This window comes from Canis aureus, chromosome 26 (assembly GCF_053574225.1).
Source record: "Canis aureus isolate CA01 chromosome 26, VMU_Caureus_v.1.0, whole genome shotgun sequence".
In the NCBI taxonomy this organism is placed as follows: Eukaryota; Metazoa; Chordata; class Mammalia; order Carnivora; family Canidae; genus Canis; species Canis aureus.
Genome location: NC_135636.1, coordinates 32847461 through 32860701, shown reverse-complemented (window position 1 = coordinate 32860701; position 13241 = coordinate 32847461). Strand labels below are relative to the sequence as shown.

Here is a 13241-nt window from a genome sequence, read left to right as displayed (position 1 = left end):
AAGAAAAAGAACTCCCATAAAATAAACAAGCTGCCCATAAAGCCAGTCTCCTTGATACACCTGTGATTCAGACTCCTGCATGCTGATGACTGCTGACATATGGAAATTTAAAGATGCTGCAAAAGCAAGAATAGTGTTGCTATCAAAAGGCAGTGGATGTCATGCTGGAATTCCATCTTTCCTCTTTTTAAGGGTCACCAAATCTGATCTTCTCATTAAGGAGTGGGATAAGGAAGCACTCCATCAAAAACAGCACTAATAAAAATTATAGCAAAGAGCTTATTTTCATAGTCCATTGTTTTGACAGAGCTCTAGGAAAAAATATCATCTAGGTTCCACAAATAGTTTGTGAAATTTCAAAACTGGTGTTTGGTGCTTCAGCATGCAGTACTTTTCCAAGGAAAGATATTATATAAATCCAGCAAGTCAGTGTGTTGAGAAAAACCTGCTCCACATTCTTGCCGTGACCTTCAGCTCCTCAGCCTGTCCAATTTTCCTAGGCCATAACTCAAATTAGCGTCACAAGAAGTTATGCTGGTCTCAGAGAAGAGGAACTGCGTGGTGAGGAAAGGAGGATGAGGCTGGTATTCGGACCAATAATATAATCATCTATCACAATGACCTAGTCCATTTCACCAGCAAAGCTCAGGAGATTCACTCTTCACCATTTACTCTCCTGTGCTTTTTGAATTTTGTACCATATGAATGTATTCAAAAAACACAGGGCTTACTCTGGAAAACTGTGTGGAGGTTCCTCAAAGAGTTAAAAATAGACCTGCCCTACGACCCAGCAATTGCACTGTTGGGGATTTACCCCAAAGATACAGATGCAGTGAAACGCCGGGACACCTGCACCCCAATGTTTATAGCAGCAATGGCCACGATAGCCAAACTGTGGAAGGAGCCTCGGTGTCCAACGAAAGATGAATGGATAAAGAAGATGTGGTTTATGTATACAATGGAATATTACTCAGCTGTTAGAAATGACAAATACCCACCATTTGCTTCAACGTGGATGGAACTGGAGGGTATTATGCTGAGTGAAGTAAGTCAGTCGGAGAAGGACAAACATTATATGTTCTCATTCATTTGGGAAATATAAATAATAGTGAAAGGGAATATAAGGGAAGGGAGAAGAAATGTGTGGGAAATATCCGAAAGGGAGACAGAATGTAAAGACTGCTAACTCTGGGAAACGAACTAGGGGTGGTAGAAGGGGAGGAGGGCGGGGGGTGGGAGTGAATGGGTGACGGGCACTGGGGGTTATTCTGTATGTTAGTAAATTGAACACCAATAAAAAATAAATTAAAAAAAAAAACCCCACAGGGCTTATAAAAAAAAAAAAAAGTTCCTTAAAAGTCATTAAATTCAAACGTATATGCCCTTTGATCCAGCAACTCCATAACTACTGTATTGATTCTACAAGTATACCCATATATGTGCAAAATTATATGCAAATTGACTCACTGCATCAGCGTGATAATACAAAACTGGGAACAACCTAAATGCCTATCAACTAAGAATTAACAAAATAAATTATGTGCAATCTATGTAACTGAAAAATGATACACTGAATAGGAGAAAAAACAAGGTACATTAAAGCATGTATAGATGCTACCTATTTGTGTTTTAAAAAAAGATACACACACACTTTTTTGTAAGTACAGTGAGAAAATCTCTGAGAAACTAGTACCATCAATTATATCCGCATAAGGGAAATGAGCATCAGAAGATACAGCAGAAGAGAGATCTTTCTCTTTTGATGTTCTTTCACATCTCTTGGGATTTTAAACCATGTGAACTGGGATGCCTGGGTGATTCAGCGGTTGAGCGTCTGCCTGTGGCTGAGGGCATGATCCTAGGGTCCAGGAACAAGTGCCGTATCAGGCTCCTTGTAGGGAGCCTGCTTCTCCCTCTGCCTATGTCTCTGCCTCTCCTTCTGTGTCTCTCATGAACAAATAAAATCTTTCTGAAAAAATAAACCATGTGAACCTATTAAATATTCCTCCAAAATTGAAAAAAAATAAATAAATCACCTTTCTTTGCTGCCACATTGCCCAGGCTGGATCCTCAGGCCCTGTTCTTTCACCTCCAGGCCATTCTTTGCCTAGACTTGCCCCTGAGCTGGCCCTCTCTGTTCCCTGGCAGCTAAGCCTTGCTGGGGGAAATGACCAGATCATTATGCTATACTGTACTGCGGATCCAAATATCTGCCATCCACCCCTGTGGGAGGATTCCACATACTACCACCCCAAGGCTATCAGGCCTGGCAGTGAAACCAGCATTGTCCAATGAAACATGAGCAAAAGTGCCACTTCTAGTCTCAAGCTCTAAAACTTGAACCATCTCTTAATCCTGCCATCTACCCCAAGACTCCCAAGTTCCAGATAAGAGCTGGGTCATCATCCTCAGTGACCATATGGAGCAGTCATCTTGGGTCATCACCCCAAGAAGATCACATGGTAGGAGAAAGAAATAAACCCTTGTGTTCTTATGCCACCAAGATTTTCAGGTTCTTTGTTAACATAACATAGTTATGTTGAGCTGACTGAATAACCATACAGACTTACTCCTAAACAAACTAAGACCATCTCTCCTCACATGGCCCATCTTTCACTTTCTATGTTCCCTCCTCCACATCACTGCTAACATCTTCGACTGTCAAACAGATAGTATCAGTACCTGCCTCGCAGGGTCACTGAGGATTAAATAGATTAATACGTGTTAAGTGCCAACTTTATGTAGCACTTACTTATTACCCGTTTGATGATGATCGTGGTAATGATTATTACTGCCCTCTGATAATCTCTCAGTAATTCAACATGGCCCTTGTCCTGTGTGTCTCTGCAAGAAGCTAAGTAATTGGCTAGGGTTTTGATACCACCTGCACAAATGTTCTCCCTCCAGGCCACTCTGTGCTCTGTTGTCCTTTCTCTACTGCTGTCCATTCCCACTGCATACCCCTCCCTAGCTGCACATTACATAACCCAGGGACCTTTTAAGAAATAACTGTGTCTTGGCTACAGCCTAAATCCATTATTGGGTTGGGCAGAAGAAGCCATATTATCTCTTTCTACAAGTTCAAAAATAGAACTAATCTATGGTGTTAGAAGCCAGAATAAGGGATACCCTTGTGTGTCGCATAGGAAGCAGAAAGAGAGGGCAAGAGACCAGAAGGAGACACAAGAGGACTTCTGGGGCTATGGTAATGTTCTGTTCCATTTCTTGATCTGGGCGCTGGTAACATGTATTCGCTTGTTGAAAGTTTATCACACTGTACAATTATGATAGAAATAATCTGTGATATACATTTCATACTTCAGCAAAAATCTACATTAAAAAGGAAAGAAAAATCTGCAATGACTCTCATCCCTGACCACTTGTACAGCATTCTTCACTCTCCAAGTTAAGCCTCGTAAGACAAACTTTGACTTCACCTTGTCTTTCCATTCTTGCTGAGTCCCAGACCCTTCTCATACCCCAGTATCTCTGACCACAATACTGCCTGGATGAGAGTATCTTCCCAGCCAGCTCCCACTGATTGTTCAAAGTCTACTTCAAGTGTCATTTTTTTTACAAGGCCCTTCCCAATCCTTCTGTTCACATTTGTCCACACAAGCAGAGGTTTGCTTGATAATAGGGGCTCCTTCCACAGCACCATGTGATTCTTTGGTATTCCATTTTTATTTACAGCTAGAGCAGCAGTCATTCATTTCACCCTCCTCTTCAACTGTGACTACTTGAGGACAAAAACCAGGCATTATACCTCTTTGAAGGAATCCCCACAGTTCCTTTCAGAGCTTGGCTATTCAATCATTATTTTGGAATTATAATAAATCAAAAATGAATGTTACTTTGAAGCTAATCAATCACAAGAACCAAAAGTTGAATAAAAAATATCTAGTGGGATTGAATATTTTCTCTACGACAAAAGATCTTTAAAAAGCAAATTATAGTAAAGAGAGTTCTCAAGTTACAAAATCCTTCCAGCCAAATATAAGTACAAAGACACATTTAAGTATATACTCACTTGTGGGATCTGCGTGCTTTTCCCACATCCCGTCTCTCCAACAATCACCACTGTCTGATAGTTTTCTACCAAGTACAATATATGATTCCTAAGCTGAAAAATAGAACCATACATTGTAAAGAGCCATGCATTTTCTCAAAAGACCTAAACAAAGATATTTAAACATTATGAGATGAGCTGTTTTCCAAAGTAAATTTTAAAAAGAACTATCAAAATATATTTCTAACTTGCAGTGCTGGTGTCCAGATAAGCTGAAACAAGTGCAATTGAGAGCAATAATTTACCAAAATATACAATGCACATACCCTTTAATTCAACACTTTCACCTATATGAAGTTATACTACAAACATACTAATGATACATATGAACAAAGAGGTATATATACAAGCATACTCACTGAAGTGTTCTTTATAATAATTCAGTCTAAATGTCAATCAACAGGGTGATAAATCAGTTATGAAACACTCCATTAATGGACTATACACAGGTATAAAAATAAAAAATGTCCATAGGAAACAAACAGAGTTGCTAGAGAGAAGAGGGTGTGGGGGGATGTGCTGTGTGATGGACGTTAAGAAGGGCATGTGATATAATGAGCAACGCATATTATATAAGACTGATGAATCACTGAACTCTACCTTTGAAACTAATAATATACTATATGTTAATTAATTGAATTTAAAAAAAGAACGAATGTCTATTTGATATGGAATGGTCAACAAGATATGTTAAGGGAGGAACGTACGATGCTAAACAGTAAATAATACACTATTTGAGTTTTCAAAAAAAGGACACATATATGCTATGTACAAGCTATCTTGCAGAAAATAAAACAAAACAAAAAACTGGTCATTGTACCACTTCCAGGAGCAGAAGAGGGTGGCCAAGGAGCAAGAGTGTGAAGAAGACCTTTACATTTTGTACAAATTATGCATTGTATCTAATTATAAAGTCGTTCATTTATTAACTGGGAAAAATAAAAAAGCCAAAAGAATATGCTGTTGCCTCTACCTCTAAATCTAAGTTCAGGGGCACCTGGGCGGCTCAGTCAGTTAAGTGTCTACCTTCAGCTCAGGCCATGATCCTGGAGTCCTGGGATGGAGCCCCACATCCAACTCCCTGTTCAGTGGGAAGTCTGCTTCTCCCACTCCTTCTGTCCCTCCCCCAACTTGTGTTCTCTCTCTCTCTCTCTCTCAAATAAATAAAATCTTTAAATAAATAAATCCAAGTTCATAATAAAGCACCTATAGGTTACATCTATATTTCAACTGAGCCTTCTTTTTTTACCCTTTTAGTGTGAGCAGAAAAATTCAAGAGATCATTCCAACATTCTATCTGCTTAGCTTTAGAGTGTATTTTTGTCCCTACATTTGCTAAGAGATGTACCGGACGGTCTGGAAAGTCATAAAAGTATTCCATAAATGCCTGGTCTGGGATGAAGTAAACCCTGCCAAGGCCCCTTACTCTGTCTACTGCTCAGCCTGTCTGACTGGGTACTGACAATGTGCTGAGGACTGGGAGAGTGAACATGCTGCCTAATTGGCTCATAAAGGTGTTGGATGCTTTGGGTTTTTGAATTTGGCATTATTTGGGGTCTAAATATATAGTTCTCACATCTTAGTGTGAAACCCTCTTAGAATATTTGCTAAAAATGAAGATTCCTAGCCCTACCCACAGGGTTTCTGATTCAATAGGATTAGGGTGGAGCCCAGGAACCTGCATTTCTCAAGCCCCCACAGCAAATCCTGCTGCAGATGGTCTGCTGACCAGTCTAAACCCTTTTTTGTAGGCTGCCTGGACTTGGTGCTTTCTTTCATTCTGGGTAGGGAAAGGTGAAAGGTTTGAGATCTTTGCAGGTATTCTGTGAATGATAGATCCAACCAGTGGGTGGATGGATAGACAGATAGATGGTAGATGGTCAAGGAAAACCTGAAAGACAATCTGATTACAGACAGAAAGAGACAAGGCATTCCAGGAAAGGGAAATGACATCAGCAAAAGAAAGATGGAAACAAGCAAACAGTACAAACTCTATGCCAGGGGCATCATCAAAAGCCCACAAAAAGCTCTAGGTGCGGTTTGGAAATGAGTTAGAGTAGCCCGGGCTTCTCTATGGAAAGCCGTGCAGAGTCAAGGTCTGGATGGATGGGCTGTCAGTGCTGTGAGAAAACCGGGCGGTGGCATACAAGACTGAGCAGAAGACTGAAGGTAGTAATTCACACCTCACATATTAGATACAAAGGGCTGCACACAGAGAAGGTGAGACATTCAAGAGGGACATGACAACATTTCCAGTTTGGAGACTATGAACAGCAGGGAAATGGAGGAGGGTTGGTGGCGCAGAGGGGACTAACCTTCAGGGAGGCGGCGTGTAAGAGTGTGAGGACCACCTTGCACAGCAGTGTCCAGGCCCCAGCAAGAACGCCAGCCTACCAGAGGCAGTCGAGGAGAAGGCCGCCATGTGATGGCAGCAAGGAACAGGGATTGACATTATATATATCACCCCTTTAGTTTCAATTTGTTTTTAAAGCTACTTTTAGTTTAATGGAGGAAGGATTGATGAATGGGTCACTTTCACCCTTTTTGTCTTCTAGATTTATCTTTCATATCTCATGAGAGCCTAACTATGCTTAAATTCCATTTTACTTTTTACCAAGAACCCATACCATTTTAATTTCCATCAATATGTTAAATCTCGATTACTTTTTCATTTGTTTCATTTATTGTATCTCCTAAGTTCAGTTGGAAGATGAAGAAAAGTCAAAGGACCAAAATTAAATACTTAGTAAACAATAATTATCTGTGTACTTAAACATTTACAATATGTCAGGTACCTTGCTAAATGTTCTACGTGGATTATCTCATCTGGGCCTCCTAATGATCCTCTGAGGTACGTGTTATTAGTCCCATATTAGAGATAACACAGAAGCTCAGATGGTGAAGCAAGGTCACATAGCACAAAAACAACGGAGCTTGGGTATGGACTCTAAAGTCTAACTCCAGAATCTTGATACTTCACCACAGTTCAAACTGTGTCCCTCACCAGTGAGGCAACAATGGTCAACCTATAATCTTATCTCCTGAGGGCCAAACTGGTTTACATTCACACATACTGGACAAGGCTAATTGCCTGAGGGAAAAACCCAGACTCAGTGAATGACTGAAATGTCTCCAGCCTCATAAAACTCTAATCAAGGTGACTTGGCTAAATTAAGAAGGATTCTGTTTCAAATCCATTTGGAGAAAGCACATATTAATAGAAGAGAAATTAACATGGTGTAGACAAAGGGACTCCCTTAGCGTAAGAACTTGGCAGCTTTTCCCCAGCACTGGCCAGAAGAGAGAGAGCCATAGGTACTGGTGGCCATACCTACTGAGGTCATTCCAGGGGCATCACGTGAGGCTGGGAGGGTGCATTACCTTTCATTGGGGGCTATATGAAAAAAACATTCTTCAGCTCTATCTAAATGGCCTTTGGCCTACAGCTCACTTCCTGATTCCAATGTGGCTTCCCATGTGGTCTTGGCAACAGGGAGAAAGCAAGTCCATGGACCATGTACGTCTTCACTGGAGAACTACGGCTATAAATGAACATATTCTAGTTTATGCTTTGGTCTCTTGTGAGATGAACATACGTCCATTCCATAAGACCAATAAAATCAAGTGCTGGGTGTGCATGCAATATAGAAGCATCCAAATGCCATCACTACGCCAGTGGGAGTTAACTTCTTCCACAGAAACCTCCTTGGTTACCCAATTCGTCTTGTTTAAAGAAATTGCCTTTAAAAAGCAAGCTAATGTTGGTAATCTGTTGAAGCTGGAGGCATAGACGTTCGTTGTACTATTTCCTCTACTTTTCTCTATGTTTAAATTTGTCCATAATTTAAAGCAAAGAGGAGGTAAAAGAATGACATTCAATCCCTTCCAGTTTTTCAATACATAACATCCAACAAAAAAAAATGTTACAGACTTTCGAGATTTACTTATATGGTTAAGTAACACACACATATTTTGAAGTTAATCCCCTCAGAAGGGCAGCTCTGAGCTCACCGTGTTCTACAGAAGTGATAAGAGTAAAGACACTATTCACTTCAGTACCAAGTTTAAGGCCGCCGCACCGGGCTTCAGGCCGACCAACCGCGCATGTTCACTCTGTACCTTGAACACAGGCAGCTTCTGCCTCTGCTGCTCTATAGAAAGGGCAGCGTAGGGATTGTAAACAACAGTTGTCGCAGAGTTTTCAGCTAGACTCTGTCTCTCTTCAGAGATGCTGACACCTGGTCCCTCTGTCCCTGTAACAGAAATGCTTTTTTCAGATTCTCTGATGCAACCAATGGACAGAAAAATGTGCAAACATTACAAATTCAAAGGCGAAGACATAACACAAGCAATGCATTTTACCTCAAACTACTAAGAGATACTCAACTTCAGGAAAGCCTCTAGGAAAGGACCTGGGGAGAATACAAAAATCTTCCCTAAAAGCTTCACCGCAAGAACAGAGAGGAGAGTCCCACTGGGCTCCAAGTTGGCCGCACATAACGGTGTATTACAGAGGACCAAGTTTTCAGGTCTGGCCCCCACATATTACTACTCATTACTATTAATACAAGTGACAGAAAGCCACTGGGAATTGGCTGAGGTGGAGGACAAGTGCTACTACCGCAGGACAGCAAGGCCCCGGCCCCCAGATGCTGCCTTGGCTTGCTCCTTCTCATCTCAGTGCCTCTCCGCCTCTAAGTTTGGCTTCTCAGTAGGAGCTGGAATCAAGGCCGCTCAGGCTCACAACCTCCCACCATCCCTTCACATCCGCAAGGACTAGAGCGCAAGAGATACCTCAGAGCGACACCCTTGGGCCGCTTACTTGCTTCTTTTACTTCTCCTCCTAAGAACACAGTTTAGTGCAGGGAGAAAGTAAAAGACTGAGGGAGGGAGGCAGGGTGTGTGTGGTCTGGAGGCCGGGAAAGAAGGCTTCTCTTCTTCCATCTTAGGTCCAATGTCCAGCCTGATCCAACCAACCATGGCCAGTGGAGCGGGATGCAGTAGACAGCGGCCCCCATTTGGAATCACAGAACCAGAGTCGCTGGTGTGTGAAGTACTATTCCAAGAAACCACTGTGCTAAGCAGATGAAACAAGAGCTTTCCAAAACAGCTGCTTGGTAACAACAATGACAAATTGGTGCTCAGGATGGTGAAGAATAGGGAAGCCACATCCCATTATATAAAAGTCTTTAAGGTACCATGGATTTTAGCCTGAGAAGGAAAATGCCTTCAGAGGAACGTGGGTTCAATTTTTATGATCAGCTTCTGTAACTTTCATGCCAACTGGTCTGGGTAGCCCCTTGGACAGAACTAAGAGTAGTAAGTGATATAGGACTTGGAATTCAATGGATACAAGCTTTTCAAAAGCTAGAGCTATTCAGCACTGGGGTGTAATGCCTTTGTGAATCATAAAAACCCTCCCTGGAAGTTCAAACACTGGCTGCAGAGCCTTCTGTTGGGGGCACTACAGGGATGATTACCCCCAAACTATCATCTCCCAGGCCTTCTGCACTCAGAGTCTGATGCCGTGTGAAAGTACAGGGGCTTTGTGACAAGCAACTTTAGCCCAATGATTTATTTTTACATTTTTGGAGGTCCCTAATCCCTTCAGCAAATCTAATAAAGGCTCTGGACTCCCTCTCCTGAAAAATACACCAAAATGTAACATATTGGTATGCTCATGGTCCATAGACCCCCTAGGGCAAAGTTTAGTCATTGCCACAGATCTCTAATTCTTTGTCCATTTATTTCTAGGAACACAGTTATGTTCCAGAGGTCCAAGATTGCCAAAAATCGGGTAAGTGGGGCACTGCTGTATTGTTTTTGCCAAAATGCTGACCTTCCTTTCAACAAGATAAAAGAACAGGACCTGGAACAAAGCCTGTGCTCAAAGAGGCAAGTCTCCTTTTCTTTCTTCCCTTATTACCGCCAATTCTTAATAACTACTTGTAACCCTTCCCCAAGAAAAATACTGCAAAGAATAGCTCATCCTCATCAGCTCTGTTTTTGTCACAAATTCCCTCCTTTCCAAAATGTTTTAGACCTTTACAGTCTGTTTGGACTATGTTAGCATTACTCCTGCAAGGTCTCTTCCTTCCTCCCACACCAGGGTTTAATACATCCAGGTGTCTTCTTCACTACCCCACCCCTCCCTGTCTGTAACCTACAGCCAAGTCCACCTCAGTATATTTTGTTATGTTTTACAAGAGCTACTGTCAGTCAATAAAGAGCATGTCTCCTCCTTATAAGACTTCATTCAGCCAAACCAGTACTGCTTCCCTCTACTACATCCCACCATCCATTCTGATTGCCCAGTGTTCCCTTTCCCTCGGGAGTAGTCTCTATACTTAAGGGAGTAACAAGTTTGCAATCTTGCAAACCGTAATGCCTTCATTTCTCCATCTACAAAACAAGGCTGACAGCTGTACTCCCCAACCACCCCCACCCAGCATTCCTTCTACTTTCATTTTTTTCAGCTCGGTTTTTCAGTTTAACTGCTGCCCTATTAGTGGATTATGAAGTGAATGTAGTGGGATCATGATCACCATTTTTTAAAATAATGAAATAGAAATAGAATAATGTTATCGCCTGCTTTGCCCCAAAATATACCCTATCACTTAACAACATCTCGCTATTCAATTATTTTGGTTTTTTGGACATTCCCGAGACACACATCCCACTTTGCCTTGCTCATGCTACACCCTTTGCCCAGAATCCCATACTCCTACCTCTCCATGGAACAGGGCCTTATTTGTGCTTCAATGTTCACTCAAAAACATCACTACCATTATGAAGTATTGCCAATCCATACATTCAATCTTTCCCTCTCTTCTGTTGGCTTCTATGGAATTCTAATAGTTAACATGTATCCAGTACTAAGAGCTTTACATGTATTCTCATTTAATCCTCAAAACAATCCTTTGGGGAGGTGTTGTTATGCCAATTTACAGATGAGGTCACTGAGACTCTGAGTACTCAAGTGACTTTCTCAAGTCACCAGGTTAGTAAATGGCAGTCAAGGACAGCTTTACAGTCTGACTCATAAACCCTATCTTCCTTACCACCACTTCTTTCTGCCTTGTTTTAATAGCTCAAGGACATCTAAATTCACATTAAAACTGAGAAAGAGAATAAATATTGAGAGCGGAGCCCCAGCCTGATCATCTCTATTTGCCTCTCGATCACAAGGTTAGGTGTTCAGTTAAGTACACCCTCAACAAATGAACTAAATAATTAAATAGAACTCTTCAAGTAACCACATGCTCTTTAACCAAAATAGTACCCTGTCCTAATTTGCAACAATTCATTCAGGCCTTTATTATACTTAACACTTTGACCTGTTATTAAAGGCTCGAATAAATAAAATAGAGAGTATCTCATCACCTAATGGGATCTTAGTTCCGGCTGTAAATAAAATTCAGCATGGATACCTGGCTGACAATCTGGAATACTGAGTAGAACGGTCATGAAGTGGAAAACTACAGATTTTTAAAAAGAATGAACGCATCCCTTGCTTTGGCTTATCTCCCACATCACTTATATGTATGGTTAGCATTCAGGGCATCACTCTAAAATACTCTTTAAAAGTTTTCCTTGGGGCAGCCTGGATGGCTCAGCGGTTTAGCATCTGCCTCCCGCCCTCGTCGTGGTCCTGGGGTCCCGGGATCGAGTCCTGCATCGGGCTCCCTGCATGGAGCCTGCTTCTCCCTCTGCCTGGGTCTCTGCCTCTCTCTCTTTCTCTGTATCTGATGAAATAATAAATATATAAATAAAATATTTTTAAAAATAAATAAATAAAAGGTTTCCTTGTATTACCTTCTCTGTCTCATTTCATTTTTTGCTGCAATGTACTTTGCACATCCAGGTCTGCAGAAGTGCAAGTGGTGGAAGAAGGTAAGCTGGTTAACTGGCAAGAAACGTTAAGGGTTTTCACAGGGGAGGGGAGGAAGTAAGGCATCTAACAGGACCTGGTAAGTACACATTCAATAAAATCCTGATTAATGGGGAAATTAAATCAGGCAAAGCGTTTTGTGACTAACGTTCGTGTTTGCCAGACGGAGGGAAAGTGGGCGGCAGCCCATACGAGGGAGGGTGGTCACTTTCCGGCGGACACCAGGATGGGCAAGAATCACCCTAAAACAACGTAAGATACTTTCCCGTTTCATGAGCGCTTTCTCTGGGTCCGACACGGCGCCGTGTTCGCTTCCCAGGCCCACACGACACTTCTTAGTCTACCCATTTCACAGGTGAGGAGACTAAGGCTCACGAGAACCAGGCGGCTTGCCCGAAGGAACCCCGCTCCCTCGGAGGGCAGAGCCGCAGAGTCGAACCCAGGCAGCGCCGACTGCTCGGCTCGAGCGGCGGGAACCGGACCCGCGCGGGCGCCCGGCGCTTTCCCAGGGTCCGGCAGGGCCGGCAGCCCGAGGGAGGAAAACGAGGCCGGGGGAGCCGACGCCGCGGGCCACGGGTTCCCGCGCAGGCGGGGTGCGCACGCCGCAGTCCGCCGCGACCACCGAGGGCGCCCGAGCCGCGGAGCCCGCCCACCAGTCCGGGCGGCGGGGGCAGCCCGCTGAGGTCAGGCCCGCAGGCAGGTCCGCAGGCCCCAGGGCGCCGGCGGCGGGGCCAGGACCAGAGTCAGGCCGCCGCATCTGCCCAGCGTGGGCCAGGGGGCCTTACCGGGTCGCCAGAACCTCACCGGTCCCACGGGCGCAGCCATGCTGGGGTGAAAGGTCACGAGGGAGACTCCACCCCTCCGCGGCGCGGGAGCACCCGGAGGGGCAGGGGGCGTGGCCCGCGAGGCGGCGTCCCCCGAGCCACGTGACCTACGCCGGCTCTCCCGGAGCGCTGCGGCCCCGCCCCTGGCCCACGTGGCCGCCCGCCATGTTGGGGGGTAGTGTGACGTCAGGGTTCCCGGCGGTCTTCCCGGGGGCGCCCCTGCACCTCGGAGGGGCGAGCCTCGGGGGCGCGGGGGTCCTGCGGCTGCCCGCGGCGTCCCGGATTAACCGCTAAATACCGATTGCGTTACAGGCTGTCCCAGCTTTACTGTCGCCTTTTTGCATATCTCCCTATTTGCAAATGAAGGTGAATAGGAACCACCTCGTGGGGTTGCTGGTCCAGCAAATGATTATCGGGGGCCCAGGGTTCGCCCGGTGCTGCAGGTTCAGCCCCTTCC

The 13241-nt window shown here is 43.9% G+C and overlaps 1 protein-coding gene across 5 annotated transcripts in view; it reads right to left on the bottom strand.

Annotated features, from left to right (window-relative positions):
* The window catches only part of DHX35 (DEAH-box helicase 35), a 66377-nt gene extending 53486 nt beyond the window's left edge, over positions 1-12891 (bottom strand). For all 5 annotated transcript variants that reach the window (XR_013365292.1, XM_077873162.1, XM_077873161.1 and 2 more), the window contains exons 1-3: positions 12746-12891; positions 8189-8322; positions 4031-4123 (exon numbers count right to left, since the gene is read on the bottom strand). Coding sequence is in view for 4 of the 5 variants with exons in the window: in XM_077873162.1 (XP_077729288.1) it covers positions 4031-4123; positions 8189-8322; positions 12746-12785 (267 nt within the window). In the remaining variant the exon portion in view is untranslated. The remainder of the gene's footprint in view (positions 1-4030; positions 4124-8188; positions 8323-12745) is intronic.
* Positions 12892-13241: the final 350 nt, after the last annotated feature.